Source organism: Elephantulus edwardii, unplaced genomic scaffold (assembly GCF_000299155.1).
Source record: "Elephantulus edwardii isolate Elephantulus edwardi_28Jun2011 unplaced genomic scaffold, EleEdw1.0 scaffold00216, whole genome shotgun sequence".
NCBI classification, from domain to species: domain Eukaryota; kingdom Metazoa; phylum Chordata; class Mammalia; order Macroscelidea; family Macroscelididae; genus Elephantulus; species Elephantulus edwardii.
Genome location: NW_006399966.1, coordinates 4,065,965 through 4,082,775, shown reverse-complemented (window position 1 = coordinate 4,082,775; position 16,811 = coordinate 4,065,965). Strand labels below are relative to the sequence as shown.

The following is a 16,811-nucleotide window of genomic DNA, read 5'->3' as shown; positions in this document are numbered from 1 at the left end:
AGGACATCATGCTTGGGAGGGAGGAGGGACAATGCGGCCCTCTAGGAGGTGGATTGATTCAGTGACTGGGGTAATCAGGATGGGAGTGTCAGATACAGTGCGATTGGCACAGGACAGAGCAGAGTTTAGGGCTGTTGTACGTAGGGTCGCTATGAGTTGCAAGCGACTCGATGATACATAACAACAAATTAAACTATTGCTTAAGAACTGTTAAATAACAATTTAACAGTTTAGCAATGGGTTGGAACACAGCAATCAATGAATGTAAGGATGACGCAGAACCAGGCAGTGTGTTATTTGGTACACAGGGTTGTTATGAGCAGAAATCAGTTGATAGTATCTATTGTAACAACAACATTGTTTGGTTAGGAGCCCTGGTGGTGCAGTGGTTAAAAGTGTTTCAAACCCACTGGCTACTCTGCAGGAGAAAGATGTGGCAGTTTGGTTCCAAAAGCATTTTTTTTCTTCCCTCCCCCCCAAAAGCATTTTATAGCCTTGAAAACCCTATTAAGCATTCTATTCTGTCCAAGTTGGAAGCAACTCATAGCTGACCCTCCAGTGGGTTTTCAAAAGCAGTAAATTACATGGACGAGATTGCCCATTTTTCTCCCTCTGAGCAGTTGGTGGATCCAAACCACATGTCTTTGGGTCAGCAGGGCAACTTCCTACCACTAGGCTACCAAAGCTCCCTTAAGAAGACTTCATTTTTTAATTTAAAGTTTAGAGATAATGTCAGGGCAATAGTTTCAGGGTCCATTCAATTTTCATGTGTCCAGAAAGCCAGAGTTTCATGTGAATTTTTCATTCTGTTTGGAATATTCTCCTTTTTAGTCAAGATTCACCAGAGGTTTCTTGAGGGATATGGTAGATGTTCTGCAATCAAGAAAGGTGTGCATCAGGGTTCTATCCTTTCTCCATAAGTATTCAATCTGTATACTGAGCAAATAATTTGAGAAGCTGAACTCTATGAAGAAGAAAGTGGCATCAGGATTGGAAGAAGACTCATCAATCTGCATTATGCAGATGACAAAAACTTGCTTGCTGAAAGTGAGAAGGACTTGAGGCGCTTGCTGCAGAAGATCAAAGACTATAACTTTCAATATGGATTACATCTCAACATCAGGAAGACAAAAATTCTCATCACTGGATTAATAGGCAACATGATAGATGAAAAAAGACTGAAATTGTTAATATTTTTTTTTATTTGGCTCTACAACCAACACCCTTGATAGTAGCAGTCAGGAGGTCAGAAGACATAAGCATTGGGAAAGTGTATAGGTCAGGAGCTTCTCCAAATTACTGAGAAACAATGATGTCAGTTTGAGGACTACAGTACACCTGATTGAGGCCATGGTCTTTTCAATCACTTGTTAAGCATCTGAGAAATGGGCAACAAATAAGGATGACAAAAGAATGGATGCCTTTGAGTTTATTATTGGGGAAGAGTACTGAATAGCCCATGGATTGCCAAAAGAACAAACAGATATGTCTCGGAAAAAGTACAGCCAGTGCTCGCTTTGGCAGCACATATACTAAAATTGGAATGATACAGAGAAGATTAGCATGGCCCCTGCGCAAGGATGACACACAAATTCGTGAAGCGTTCCATATTTTTCCCTGACTGATCTTTCTGCCGGTGAAGCCCAACTGGGGCTGGGACACAGCTACTTCTGGGCTAAGGTCAAGTTTAATGTGAACCAGGTGGGCAACATGATCATCCAGTCAATTAGCCTTCTAGACCAATTGGATAAAGATATCAACACCTTCTCCATGCGTGTCAGGGAGTGGTATGGCTATCACTTTCCAGAACTAGTGAAGATCGTCAATGACAACGCCTTGCCCAGTTCATTGGAAATTGCAAGGAGCTGAATGAGGACAAATTGGAGAAACTGGAGGAGTTGACTATGGATGGAGCCAAGGCTAAGTTCTGGATGCCTCACAGTCCTCCAGGGGCATGGACATCTCTGCCATCGACTTGATCAACATTGAGAGTTTCTCCAGTTGCGTGGTGTCTCTGTCCGAATACCACCAGAGTTTACACACTTACCTGCGGTCCAAGATGGGCCAAGTAGCACCTAGCCTGTCAGCCTTAATCGGGGAAGCGGTAGGTGTGCGCCTCATCGCGCATGCTGGCAGTCTCACTAACCTGGCCAAGTATCCAGCCTCCACAGTACAGATCCTTGGGGCTGAAAAGGCCCTGTTCAGAGCTTTGAAGACAAGAGGAAACACTCCCAAATATGGACTCATTTTCCACTCCACCTTCATTGGCTGAGCAGCTGCTAAGAACAAAGGCCGCATCTCCCCATACCTGGCAAACAAATGCAGCGTTGTCTCACGAATTGACTGCTTCTCCGAGGTGCCTATGAGTGTATTCTACTTGGGGAAAAGCTTCGTGAGCAAGTTGAAGAGCGACTCTCCTTCTATGAGACTGGAGAGATTCCACGGACAGACTTAGACGTCATGGAAGAAGCCATGGTTCAGGTAGAAGAAGTGGCTGTTGAGATTACCAAGAAGCTGGAGAAAAAGGAGAAGAAGCGCTTGAAGAAGGAGAAGAAACAACTGGCTGCGCTTGCACTTGCGGCTTCAGAAAACAATGGCACTCTTGAAGATCAGGAATGTGAGGAAACCAAAGAAAAACCCAAAAAGAAGAAAAAGAAAAAGCCCCAGGAGGCTCCACAGGAAAACGGAATGGAAGATCAGTCCAGCTCTGCTCTCCCTAAACCCAAGAAAAAGAAATCTCTGTCCAAGGAACTGGTCAACAGTGACTTTGAAGAGCCTGTTGAGCCAACTGTAAATGCAAAAGTCCCAAAGAGGAAGAAATCTTCCTCCAGAGAGGAACCAGAAGACCCTGAAGAGGTTGCAAACAGTGTCACAAAGAAAAAGAAGCAGCTTTCTAAGGAGGAGCCCGTCAACAGTGGACCTGAGGAGGCCGTCAGCAAGAGCACTAAGAAGAAGAAAAAAATCAAAAAAGCACCCCAGGAAGATTAGAATGGACATTCCCTGGGGGTGTGAAGGGCATACCCAAATGTTTCCCAATAAAAAACTGTTTACAAAAAAAAAAAAAAAAGTACAGCCAGAGTGCTCGTTGGAGGCAAAGATGGTGAAGCTTCCTCTCACATAGTTTGGGCATGTTGTTGTTATTGGGTGCTGCTGAGTTGAGTATGACTCATAGATACCCTGTGAACAACATATCTGAACCCTTCCTATCTTGTGCCATCCTCATACTTCCTGACACATCAGTGCCCATTGAAGCAGTCATTGTGCCAATCCACCTGGTCAAGGATCTTCCTCTCCTTTATTCATCCTCCACCCTTTCAAGCACCATGTCCCTCTCCAAGGAATAGCTCCTCCTAGCAACATCTCAGGAACAGGTCTGAGGCAGTGAATAAAAATGAGCAAAGACCAGAGGAGCTATGGGAAGATATCAAGATTATCATCCATGAAGAATGCAAAAAGTCATTACAAAGACAGAGGAGGAAGCAAAGGCCAAAAAGAATGTCAGAAGAGACTCTGAATATTGCAGTAGAGTGCTGAGAAGCCAAAGCAAGAAGTTAAGGAGCTGAACAGAAGATCTCAAAGGGCAGCTCGGGAAGACAAAGCAAAATATTATAATGAAATGCGCAAAGAGCTAGAGTCAGAAAATCAAAAGGGACGAACTCACTCAGCATTTTTTAAGCTGAAGGAACTGAAGAACAAGTTTAAGCTTCGAGTTGCAATACTTAAGGATGCTGAAGGCAGACTGTTGAATGACATAGGAAAGAAACAAGAAAATGGAAGGAGTACATAGAGTTACTATATAAAAAAGAATTGCTAATACAGAATAATTTCATGAAACAACATATGACCAAGAGGCAATGGTAGGGAGCTCTGGTGGCCTAGTGGCAAGAAGCTGCATTGCAATCCCAAAGGTGCATGGTTTGAATCCACCAGATGCTCTGCTGGAGAAGGAGGGTCAGTCTTCTCCTTTGCTAATAGGATCAGATTCAACAGTGCACACACACACGCACACACAAAAGAAAGAAAAAAGAGGCAATGATGATGAAGGAGGAAGTTCAAGCTGCTCTGAAGGAATTGGCAAAAATCAAGGCCCCAGGAATTGATGGAATAGCAATTAACATAATTCAGCAAACAGATGCTGCCCAGGATGAGCTCACCAGGGTATGCCAGGAGATCTGGAGAACAACTACCTGGCCAACTGACTGGAAGAGATCTATATTTATTCCCATTAAAAAAAAAAAGTGATCTGAGAGTGTGGAAATTATTGAACAATATCAATAATATCACATGTAAACAAGATCTTGTTGAAGATTATTAAAAAACTACTGGAAGAGCACATGGGCATAAATCTTCAAGATATGCAAGCTAGGTTTAGAAGAGGCTGTGGCACTAGAGACATCATAGCCAATATTAGATAGATCTTGGACAAAAGCAGAGAGTACCAGAGGAATGTCTATCTCTGCTTAATTGACTATGCAAAAACATTTTGATTGTGTGGATCACAACAAATTGTGGCTAACCTTGAGAAGAATGAGAATCCCAAAAACACCTGATTGTGTTCATGAGAAATCTATACTTGGATCAGGAAACAGTAGTCAGAACAGAGCAGGGAAACACCGTCTGGTTCAGGATCAGGAAAAGTGTGAGTCAGGGCTGCATCCTATCTCCATACCATTTCTTTTTACCCTCCTCCATTCCTTTTCAATCTGTATGTGGAACAGATCATTCTGGAGGCTGGACTTGATGAGGAGGAATGTGGCATCAGGCTTGGAGGAAGACTCATCAACAACCTGAGTTATGCCCATGACACAAACTTGCTTGCTGAAATTGAGGAGGACATGAGGCATTTGCTGCATAAGGTCAAGGACTGCATGAAGTCTTCGATATTAATTGAAGCTCAACATCAAGAAAACAAAGATTCTCACTAGTGGACTGATTGGTAGTTTCATGATAGACAGAGAAGAGATTGAGATTGTCAATAAATTCAGCTTGTTTGATTCCATAATCAATACTCTTGGCGCTAACAGTCATGAAATCAAAAGACGAACTGCATTGGGAATGTTTGCTGTCAGGGATCTCTCTAGAGTCCTGAAAAGCAATGACTAAGTTGTGTCAATTCAGGCCATGGTCTTCACAATTACTTTGTATGCATCAGAGAGCTGGACGATAACTAAGAATGATAGAAGAAGGATCGATGCTTTTGAGTTGTGGTGTTGGCGAACAGTGTTGAACATACCGTGGACTGTCAGGAGAACAAATAGGTCTGGCCTGGACCTCTTTGGAGAGGCAAAAAAAATCTTTGAAAGCAAAGATTTTTAAGCTCTGTGTCGTTGGGCATATGGGCATATGGGCATATGGGCAGGAGGGAGCAGTCATTGGGAAAGGACATTATGCTTGGAAGAATGGAGGGACAACACAGGAGAGGAAGACTCAGGATGAGATGGATTGTCGGTGACTGGAGAAATGGGATTAGGTCTGTTGGAGACAATGCGATTGGCACAGGATAGAGCAGGGTCCAGAGCTATGAGTCACAGGTAACTTGACGGCACATAACGACGACAGCAACCTGCCCGAAGTATGTGAGGTGATGCCTCATTATCTTTTCTTCCAAAGAGAACTCCATCATATTGTTAGGAAAGGTTATTTCTTGGAGAAGACATCATGCTTAGAAAGGTGTTGGGCCAGTTAAATAGAGGAAGACCCTCAGCCAGATGGACTGAAACAGTGACTGCTGCAGTGCGCTCGAGTGTGTCAGGAATGGTGAGGCTGGCACAGGATAGGACAGAGTTCAGATATCTGTTCTTCTTAGGGTCACTATGAGTTGTAACTGACTCCACAGCACCTAACAACAACAACCACAGTTCAAGCAACTGAATGGGATCTAAACTTTTTTGAATGCTAATGTTGATCTCATGACTGCCAAGTTCTGTCCTTCAGAAGCAGTATCCTTAAGGGCTTTCAAGTCCCTGCAAGGGTGTCTTGCCCCGACATGCTCAGTGTTTCAAGTCTGATGTGCGTTTGAGTTCTTCAGAGTGTTTTGTTTCCCTTTCCCTCTTGTATTTTAAATTCTTTTTAAACTCAGAATGTCTGCTTGTGGACATTTCAAAATATCCTTTTATCATTCTATAATCTGCTGTTACTGAGAAATCAGACAAACACATTTAGAAAAGTAATGGGATTTCTGGTGGCTTGTTGTTATGTGCCATCGAGTCGCCTGGAACTTAGAGCAATCCTATGTATAATAGCTCTGAACCCTGCCCTACCCTCAGCCAGTCTCCCTGACTCCTCCTTGAACCACCAACCCAAAGGCAGGGGATTCTAATCCACCTAATGTTCCAAGTGGGAAAGATAGGCAGTCTCCTCCTGTGCGATTTACGGCTTCTGAAGACCTGCTAGAAGGTCAGCTATGAGTCAGTTCTGACTTGATGACACATAAAAACAACATTAAAAGTATATTAAATTAAAAAAAGTATATTAACTAAGTGGCTATGCGTGAGAAAAAAAGGGATTCTTTTATGGAAAAAGTGATCTTCAGAAGATGGCTTGACAACCTCAGCACTATGGGTATTTAGAAACAGATTATTCTTGGCTGTGGGAGCTGTTCTGGGATGTTACAGCCTCCCTGGCCTCTACCGAATTGGCAGTTATCAACAGCACTCCCACTGCTAAAATCACATCTGGGGACAAAAAGCATTGCTTTAGGGGATGGACTCTGTGACGTGTGTTTCAGTCAATCTGGAGACTTTTCATTCTCCTTTGTGCATTTCTATACCACTTCTCGTTTTGTTTAGTTGGGATGAATGACCTAATTTATTAATTAGCCCAACAGTTCGTGAAAACCAAGTGCACGTGAGTGTGTAACATGTCTCTCCAAATCTCAGGATCCACAAGAAGGAAAATGCTCACAGGTGAGTCACCAGCATGCAGAACAGCCCTAGTTTAGCAGAAGCCTTTTCTAGCCCCAGGCGAAAACCCCCCCTGAAGCAATTCTACAACCCTGTCATTTCTTCCCCAGCTACTATCCTTTCACCCCCAGCCTAGAGTCCCTGGGTGTTGCCAATATTAGGAGTTTTTTCCTATGAGCCAAAATGTTAGAGGTCTGACTCCTCACTAGACACACCTCAGGAGGCAGACCTAGTAATCTGCTTCTGAAACGCTGAAAACCGTATTGTGCACAATTCTCTCTGCGCACATGGGGTCACTATGTGTCTGAACGACTTGGTAACAACAATCCCCTCAACCTACTCTCAGCTCAAGTCCTTTCCTCAGCTTTCATTCCCCTTCATCTACTCGGACTCTATCCATTGCCTTTCCATTAAGGGCCAGCACTTTCCTGGGCTTCTCCTCTCTTCTGGGCCATGTTCCCATCACCCACATCTGCCTGTGCCAGGCCATTTGGCTCTAAGCAGTTTTGGCTTCTGCCCTTGGCTAATTGGTTTTGCTATTTCTCATTCCTTGCTCCCATGTCAATTCCTGGAAGGCTAAGTCTACACAAAGTAGAAAGTACTCCCATTCCCACTTCCCAGCCCCGTCTCCTACCATGCAATGATGAACTGCACGTTCAGTCCTGTCACATGCCTGCCCTTCCCCTTACTGTTCTGATGTTCTTCCCATCACTGGCTCCCTCTAGCAACTTCTCCTCCAAACCAATTGTCATCAAGTTAATTCCAACTCACACTATTTTTAAGGCTGTGACTTTTCAGAAGCAGCAGCCTGCCAGGCTCCTTCTTCATAGGCGCATCTGGGCAGTGGGTTCAAACCTTCAGTCTCTCCAGTGCTTAATGGTTTACACCATCCAGGGGACTCCCAGCCCCTCCCTCCCTACTACTTAAAATTCTCTCAGGCCTAGTTCCAGACACAGCTCCAGGAAGAATGGATCTCCTTTTCAACACCTTCTGGCAAACTTACCTATTTATCTTCTGTTGGTAGGTGGAGTCAACTACTCACAGAGACTGGATGATCAGAACTTTGGGCTATTTTGCACCATCCTCACGATCTGTGTCATGTTCAAGTCCATTGTTTTAGTCACCATGTCAATCCATCTCAGTGAGATTCTCCCTCTTTTTGCTCACCCTCTACTTTCTCCAGCATGTCTTTTTCTAAGGCCTGGCACCTCCTGATAACATGCCCAAAGTGAGATTAAATCCCACCATCCATGCCTCCAAGAAGCATCCTGGTTGCACTTTCTCCAAGACAGCTTTGTTTGTTCTTTGCCAGTTCATAGGATATTCAATTTAATACTCTTTGCCAACTCCCACAGTTCAAAGACATCAATTCTTTTTTAATATCTTTTAAAATTTTTTTTATTATTTTTTTGTGTGTGTATGTACCATCAAATCGGATCTGACTGATACAGGAGGAGATTGTCCCTCCTTCTCCAGCACAGCATCTGGTGGATTTGAACCACGCGCCTCTGGGATTGCAGTGCAGCTTCTTGTCACTAGGTCACCAGAGCTCCTTCAATTCTTTTTCAGACTTCCTTATTCATTGCCTAACTTTCAGATATATAGGAAGCAACTGGAAATACTATGGCTTAGATCAGGCACATGTTAGCCTTTAAATTGACATATTGCCTCTTTAGCACTTTAAAGAGGTCTTTAACAGAATTTTCTCAATGCAATATGTTTATTCTCTGAGCCTTTCTGTCCTCCCTCACCTAGGCCAGCCATGAGTGTCTAGGGAGAAAAAAAGGCCTGTTGTTAAGTGCCATAGCAACTCTAGGAAAAATGGATCTGCCCTAGCCTGTTCTAGCCTGACCATCTCTGACATACTTGAGCCCATAAAGTCACTGGGTCTATCCATCTCGTTGAGGATCTTCCCCTCTTTGGCCTCAACCCTTCTGTGACCTTAATTTAGATTGCTGAATAGATTACACAAAGGATACACAATTGTACTAAATTGACAGCCAGTAAACACTTTTAAAACCTGAACTAATATCCTGAGAGGCAGCCTCCTCCAAAGTTAATGCCATGACTCTCCTGGGACAAACTCTTGCAGATGATTGCCGGAGGCATGGAGGCAGGGAGAAGGCGCAGAGCACAGGGAACTGGGAACGCCAGACAGAAGTCCAGAGTGTCACATGATTCTTCTATCACATGATCCCTTGAAATATGGGAGGAGGGGTGGGGACCGGCGAAGAGGGAGTGAATTGGGTTGGAAAGAAACACAGTATTCTATTATGGCCCCGCCTCCACGTTGGCAAGTAACCAATGAGAGCGAGGTAGCCCGGCGCCTGGCCAATGGACATTGAGGTGGGCAGTCCCTCAGGCTGGAGGGGCTGTAGTTGGTGAGCTGACCGGCGGCTGCTTCTGCGGCTTGGGAAGCCGGACCAGGACGCAGGTAAGAACCCTCGAATGCATACGTCTCGATAGCTCCTTTTTAGGGTTCCAACCGGGGACGAGTGATCTTGAGGTTCCCCTGGAGACTATTCTGGGAGACAACAGGAGATTTGCTTCGAGAAACGCCTTTGAGGGTTTCTGATGCACTGGAGGGAATGTTAAGGGAGAGTAAGCGTATGTAACTGCAGTGACCCCCCATTTAGAGGGGGCTCTTTCCTTGCCGGGGTCCCCGGAAGCTGTCATATTTCCCTAAAGCAGGGGCCACTCCATTCTGGAGCCCGCTCCACCGGTGTTAACAGGAGCCGGCTCCTTCCTCTTTTGGGAGGTGGTCTCTGCAGCTACTGGGGGTGTCAGCCCTGGTCCCGGGGCTCAGATGGCCCAGGGACGGGCGCCGAGACCTTGGTGGTCTCCTAGGTGGTGGCCTTGAGGGTGACTTGAGCTTCTGAGCTGTGTTTGGCTCTTTCTTTCTTCCTCTCGTGGAGAAGGGGGCGGGAGACTAGGACGAACTAGCTTCCGCCTCTTCCAGGCACTTTTTCCTCTTCAGTTGCAGATAGAGTGGCTCGTCTTTGGGGAATCTCCCTCTCTCCTTGCTCTCGGAGCTGAGGGGGGCTGCCCCCTAGTGGACGATGATGACCTGTGGGCTTGAGGACACTGCTGTCCATTCTGTCGAAGTGTGGGCTGGGGGTGAGGGGCGGCCCACTAAGGAACAGCCTCAGGGACTCCTCCCCTCCCCTTACACTGTGGAGTGCATTCTGCAGAGACTCACTAGATAAGCTATACTCAGGATACGCAGAGGGGAAGATACAGACTAATAAATTACCGTGGTCCAGGATAATCGTGGATTTGTGCGACAGGCTTCTCCAGGACTCTGAAGGCTGCTGAGAGATCCAGGAAGCAGCTGGACCTATGCAGAAGCTTTGCAGGGGTGGGGTGTGGGTCGAGGGGCTGGCGGTGGTTAGGCGAGTGCGGTGAGAGGAGGAGGGACTGGAGAGGGTCAGTATTAGTACCAGTCATCATCCTCATTTCTTCTAAAAATAGCCACCTCATCCTGGAGGATGCCCCTGACAAAAACCGGATGAGGGAGTGATTGAGCGGATTTCCTGAGCTGCTCATCTTTCAAGTCTGTTAGTGACAATCCTAGTCTAGGACCCAAGTACAGTTTCCACAAAGTTCCTGTTCCCTTATTGTACCCCTTCCTCATCCCCTTTACTTTGTCTGGACCCGAGGCCCCAGTCTAGCGTTGGGGACGGGTCCATTCCCAGGTACTGCTTGTGTCCCACCTGTGAAATGAACTAGGACCAATAAACGGCGTCATCACCTGACTTGATGTATGATGGGCATGTTACAGCATCGCTGAGCCTCAGTTTTCTTGTTTGACTAGAGAGTTATTGTTACTTTGGGTATCTGTTGATAAAATACAATTGAGGGTTCTAACTGGATTTGGAAGAGGGCTCACTCTGCAGTGATGTCTTTGATCCTCTGGGCTGGAGAACACTCCCAGGAGGATGGGGTGGGATGTTCTAGCCCAGCTGCTGAGCTGAGGAGGAGGGGTGAAGTTATTTAGGAAGTGAGAGGTTCAGTTCCTCCTGCTGATTCAGATCAGCAGGCAGAGGGCAGGGAGGCCCTCGAGGGTCACATGTAGTCTCTTCTTTGCATGTAGTTGAGTTTCAACTCTTAGGGTAGAGAAGAGGCAGGGGTGGAGGGCTAATATATTTGGAGAATCTAAAGAGTCTCTGTTGGATTGGGTACCCTCAAAGAACAAGAACAAATAGATGTCTCAAAAGCTGCTCCCCCTCCACCCCCCCATCTCTCCCTGTGGGGTATAGGGGACAGTCAGCTAGCTTGTGGGAAGACTCAGATTCCACTCTCTATCACACTTCCGTTTCACAACTTTCTCAACGTCATGGTTTCCCATGGCTCATGTGACCCCCCCGCCCCCACGGGTCGGGGTGCATGTGTGCATTCACCACCATGGAAGGAGGCATCTAGAAGGGGGGCCCTCTTACTCCCTCCTGCCACCCCACCCCTTTTCTCTCCTGTGGTTTCTGACGCCCACCTCACCCCACTCAAGTCCTCACAGATCAGAGCCACAGAAACCACTCGTGCTCCCAACTGTCACATGCCTATGTCTCTCCACATGCACCCACAGAAACTTGGGGTTTCAGAAACTAGGCCACATTGAGGACACAGATTTATACATGTCTTCATGTCAGCATTCATATTCATGAGGATGCTGATCCTAGTGTATGTGACTAACACACAGGAGACATTTGGAAGCAGAATCAGGAGACCTGGGGATGCAGTGATTAAAACAGCCAGCTACTAACAAAAAGGTTGCTGGTTCAAATCTACTAGCTGCTCCACAGGAGGAAGAAGGATATAGCAATATATTTCTGTAGATTTACAGTCTTGGAAACCCTATGTGGCAGTTCTCTGTTCTATGGGATCTGTGAGTAGGAATAGATTTGATGACATTGGGTTTGGCATTTGGCTTTGAGACAGGGAGTTGTTGAAGAGGCTCAAGTAGGCCTGGGCCTAGGTGAATGAGGGGCTTCCAAATCAAGGGTGACATGGCCTAAGCTAATTGTCAGCGCTGCTTGGTATCTTGCAGGCAGACCATGTGGACCCTAGTAGGCTGGGTGGCCTTGGTGGCAGGTCTGGTGGCCGGAACACAGTGCCCAGATGGTCAGTTCTGCCCAGTGGCCTGCTGCCTGGATCCAGGAGGAAATGGCTACAGCTGTTGCAACAACTCCATTTTGGTGAGCACTCCACAGCTTCCCCAAAGCGTCTCCCCAGAGGGTCTCCCCGGACTGGCCTGAGGAGGACGCCAGGCAGGGCCCTTCCATGTTATCCCCTTCCCTCTCTTCTCAGGACAAGTGGCCCGCTCTGGCCACAGTACGGAGCAGGCTTCTGGGCACGTTCTGCAAGACCGATGCCCACTGTTCAACTGGCTCCTCTTGCCTCCTCACTGTCATAGGAATCTCCCGCTGCTGCCCGTTACCAGAGGTGAGGGTGTGACTGACGCGGGACAGGCTGAGGCCTGCCTCTGTCTTTCCCACCCATGGAAAAGAGCCTTGCCAACACAGGCTTCTCTTTGCCCCATAGGCCGTGTCTTGCAGGGATGGACGCCATTGCTGCCCCCAGGGCTTCCGCTGCAGTGCTGATGGGCAGTCCTGTCTTCACAAACCAGGTGCAGCAGGGCTGGGACTGCAGGGGGCCAGACAGGAGCCATGCTAGAGGACCCAGGAGCCCTGCCACCTGAATGACCCTAATTTCAATCCCTTTCCTTTTATTCATGTGGGGTTTTCCCTGAGCAACTCTGCTTTGCAAAGAGGGATATCACTGGGGCAGGAGGGCCAGGAGTTGTCCAGGACTCTGAGACCCTCGCAGGAATGGATAAAGGTTAAGCGTGCTGACTTAACACACATACTGGCTAGTGTGGCTCCTGCTCTGTGCCATCTTGTTGGGGGAGGAACTGGCTTGTGGGGGGAATGGACTGGAGGTAGCCAGGAGGTCACTGATTCTTAGTGCCAATCCTTTAACTCCTCTGTGGTTTGTCTGCAGGCCCTGATGTCACTAGCTCTTTGAATAATGGGGGCAATGACTTTGCTGTTCACAGATGCCAACCCCTTGGGTGCCATCCAGTGCCCCAATAGCCAGTTCGAATGCCCCAGCTCCTCTACGTGCTGCACTATGCGTGATGGCTCCTGGGGTTGCTGCCCTATGCCCCAGGTATGGAAGTGGGGAGATGGAGCTAGCGAGCACCAGGGCAGATCAAGGACCACTGGGGGGAGGGGGTGGCCAGACGAATCAGGACTGCCTCTTCTCAGGCTTCCTGCTGTGAAGACAAGGTGCACTGCTGTCCCCATGGTGCCACCTGTGACCTCGCTCAGGCCCGCTGCCACTCCTCCAAGGGCACTTACCCCCTGGCCAAGAAGACCCCTGCACAGAAGATTAATAGGGCCGGTAAGGGGGTGGGAAAGAAGCCTTGGTGGCACAATGGTTAAGTGCTCCAATGCTAATGAAAGCTCAGCAGTTCGAGGAGAAAGCTGTGGTCTGCCTCTCTGGAGATTAGATCACAGCCTAGTGAACTGCGGGACAGGTCCACTCTGTCCTATTATAAGGTTGCTACGGGTCAGAATTGATCTGAGGACAACTAGCAAAGGGGTGGGAGAGCATCAGGTTGGGAGTTGGGAGTAAGCAGAGGCCTTATCTGGTGGTTCTTTCACTGTCTCCACCCACTTTCCCTTTTCAGTGGCTTTGCCCACCGCTGTCATATGCCCTGATGGACAGTCCCAGTGCCCTGATGGTTCCACCTGCTGCGAGCTGCCCAGCGGGAAGTATGGCTGCTGTCCAATGCCCAATGTGAGTGAGGGGCACAGCTATCTGGCTCCAGGGCAGGAGGCTGGCTGGGAGGGTTTGGGCTGACTCAGGACTCATGCCACCCCCTAGTGGGGGATTGAGGTACTGCCAGCTGCCAGCCTGGCTAGTTCAAGAAGCCAAGTCAAAGAGGAGTGGAAGGACCCACCCGCCCTGTCTGCACCCAGGCCATTTGCTGCTCCGACCACCTGCACTGCTGTCCTCAGGACACCGTGTGTGATCTGATCCAGAGTAAGTGCCTCTCCAAGGAGAAGGCCACCAGTCTCCTCGTCAAGCTGCCGGCACATACAGGTACCAGCGGTAGGCCCAGCCCCCATTCCACTCACCCCAAGAGGCTCCCCTAAGCTGTCCCGGAAGTGGAAGGGGGGATGTGCTCATAGTAATGTGGAGGGGGTCAAGCCCTTCTCCTCTGCACTGTTGGGTGGTATGAGCGGGCCCTCTGCTCGTTAACTGGGTTCATTTGTGGAGCCAGCTAGCACAGGTCCCCAATGCCAATGCTGATCTGTCCACAGTGAAAGAGGTGAAGTGTGACTCGGAGGTGAGCTGCCCAGATAGCTACACCTGCTGCCGCCTGAGTACAGGGAAGTGGGGCTGCTGCCCTTTCACCCAGGTACCCAGGAATGGTGGGGGGTTGCCAAGCAGAGAGTGGCAGCCTGCTAGGCCCCTGTGCCCACTGGCGCCTCTCCTTCCCTCTAGGCTGTGTGCTGTGAGGACCATATACACTGCTGCCCAGAGGGCTTTAGATGTGACACAGAGAAAGGAGTGTGTGAGGAGGGGAACCGCCAGGTGCCCTGGATGAAGAAGACCCCAGCCCACTTCAGCCTGCCAGACTCCCAAGCCTTGGGCAGTGATGTCCCCTGCGACAACGTCACCAGCTGCCCTCCTGACAACACTTGCTGCCTCCTCTTGTCTGGGGAGTGGGGTTGCTGTCCTGCCCCAGAGGTGCATGGGTGGGTGGGGGGCAGTGTCTTGGTCTGGGCAGTTAGCCAGGCTCCTGTTGCTTTGCCCTTCTGCCCTTCATGCCCCAAGGTGGCATGCCAGTTCTGTCATATTCATTCTGATGTTGAGGCGGTGGGATGAGTGGAGACCCACCACTCTGCTCTTCCCAGCAGCACCCTAGACTCCAATCTTCTGCTCACCCTCAGGCTGTCTGCTGCCAAGACCACAAGCACTGCTGCCCCCACGGCTACACGTGCACAGATGAGGGGCAGTGTCAGATGGGGGACAGGCTAGTGGCTGCACTGAAGAAGACGCCTGCTCGCCGGGCCTCCCTCTCCCATCTCACAGACACCACCTGTGACCAGCACACCAGCTGCCCCGTGGGACAGACTTGCTGCCCAAGCCTGAGCAAGGGCTGGGCCTGCTGCCAGTTGCCCCACGTGAGTGCCACTTGCCCCTGGGGGACGGCGGGTGAGAGGGAAGTGTATTTCCATTGTGCCCACCCTTCTCTCTGAATCCCCCAGGCCGTGTGCTGTGAGGACAGGCAGCATTGCTGCCCGACCGGGTACACCTGCAATGTGAAGGCCCGCACCTGTGAGAAGGAGGTGGGCTCTGCCCAGCTCGCCCCCGACTCGCCCCATACCCCTCACGTGGACGCAGGGGACGTGGCGTGTGGGGACAGCCACTTCTGCCATGATAACCAGACCTGCTGTCGAGACAGCCGTGGGGGCTGGGCCTGCTGTCCCTACCGCCAGGTCGGTACCATCCCCACCCTGGGGCTGGGTAGGGGCCAGGTCCTACTGCGTCTAACTCTCTCATCCCCTTATGACCCTCCAGGGCATCTGTTGTGCTGATAAGCGTCACTGCTGTCCCTCTGGCTTCCGCTGTGGGTCCAGGGGCACCAAGTGTTTGCCCAGGGAGAGCCTGTCCTGGGACATTCCCAGGAGGAGCCCACCACAGAGACAGCTGCTGTGAGGAGGACTAAGAACTGAAGACACACCACCAGGTGGCCCTACTCAAAGGGGGTTCATTGCTCAGGCCTGAGAAGCACCTCTCCCACTGAATTCTCCCTGACCCTCTTCCAGTCTGGGGTCTCTCCCCCCTACCCCCCCAGGAAGTGGGGCTTCAACTAAAGACCTCTCATCTGAAAAGGGGAACTTATGGTAAAAGCCGCCTGAAAAGCTGCCACCCCCCCCCCCTCATTTCCATGGACTATGTGGCCAGGTGCTGCCCCCCATTCACCGGGGTGTGTGTGTGTGGGTGTGTGGGTGTGTGTGCGCGCGCATATACTCCAATAAAGTTTGTACACTTTCTTAACAGTGTCTGATTTGGCCAGAGGCCCCCTCCCTCCCCCACAGAAAGACACATCGGAGTTCATCTCACCAGACTTGTATTTGCTGTTTGTTGCCCACAGCAGCCCCGTCACATTCCTCCCTAGTCCCAAGAACTGCCCCTGCCACCAGCCCTGTGACACTGCAGCCCAGCTAGTCAGCAAGCGGCACCCCTCCCCTCCCAGGGGTCCACAGGGAATGTCCCCTCCCTTCCCAGCCCTCACACAGTGGCGGGGCGGGGCCCATTGCCCCTCCTGCTCCCCCACATAGAGCTTTCTATGTACAGCCACGTCTATACAGGCACTGCTTCCCCCCACCCAGCCCTCCTCCCAGCACCTCCCGATGGGGGTCCAGACCCCTCCCACCTCCCTTGCCTGGAGGCCCACTGGGGTCCCTCCCAGACATTACCCAGCATACATCACTGGACAGCTCCGCAGATCCCTGGGCACCTTTTCAGGTCGGGGACTGGGACTAAAGAGTAGGTGGCTCCCGCAGCACCCCAGGCCTCGCACCCTGGGGTCAGGCTCGTAAACAGGGTTGGCAGAGTGGGGGCGCTACTTGACGTTGAATACCATAAGTGGCCGCTCCTCTCGTCGCTGCCAAGGGCTCTTCTTGTCGCCCGTCTCATCGCCCACCTCTGCGCCCAGCTCATCTTCAGGGCTGGTGAGGGAGTCGCGCCGCAGCTCACTGGCGCTGCTCCGGGAACTGTCCCCACGGCTGCGGCCGCGCCCCCGGGGCACTGTGGCCGCCCGGCCCTCGGGAGCCACCACCTCATCTAGCAAAGGCGTCAGCGAGTTGTCCTCCGGGGAGCAGAGGCCCGTGCGGC

At 49.9% G+C, this 16,811-nt stretch overlaps 2 protein-coding genes and 1 pseudogene across 2 annotated transcripts in view; 2 read left to right on the top strand and 1 right to left on the bottom strand.

The window, feature by feature from the left end:
- The window catches only part of LOC102863184, a 31,487-nt pseudogene extending 28,499 nt beyond the window's left edge, over positions 1 to 2,988 (top strand).
- An 8,965-nt stretch (positions 2,989 to 11,953) lies between these two features.
- On the top strand, positions 11,954 to 15,629 carry GRN (granulin). The gene is made up of 12 exons (XM_006897839.1): positions 11,954 to 12,094; positions 12,207 to 12,341; positions 12,441 to 12,525; positions 12,955 to 13,067; positions 13,166 to 13,301; positions 13,591 to 13,700; positions 13,883 to 14,006; positions 14,228 to 14,325; positions 14,412 to 14,657; positions 14,861 to 15,094; positions 15,179 to 15,409; positions 15,492 to 15,629. Exons 1-12 carry the CDS (start codon positions 11,954 to 11,956, stop codon positions 15,627 to 15,629), a joined length of 1,791 nt encoding a protein of 596 aa, XP_006897901.1.
- Positions 15,630 to 16,539: 910 nt separating this feature from the next.
- FAM171A2 (family with sequence similarity 171, member A2) overlaps positions 16,540 to 16,811 on the bottom strand; it is a 10,388-nt gene continuing 10,116 nt past the window's right edge. The window contains exon 9 of the mRNA XM_006897884.1: positions 16,540 to 16,810. Coding sequence (XP_006897946.1) covers positions 16,540 to 16,810 — 271 coding nt within the window. The remainder of the gene's footprint in view (position 16,811) is intronic.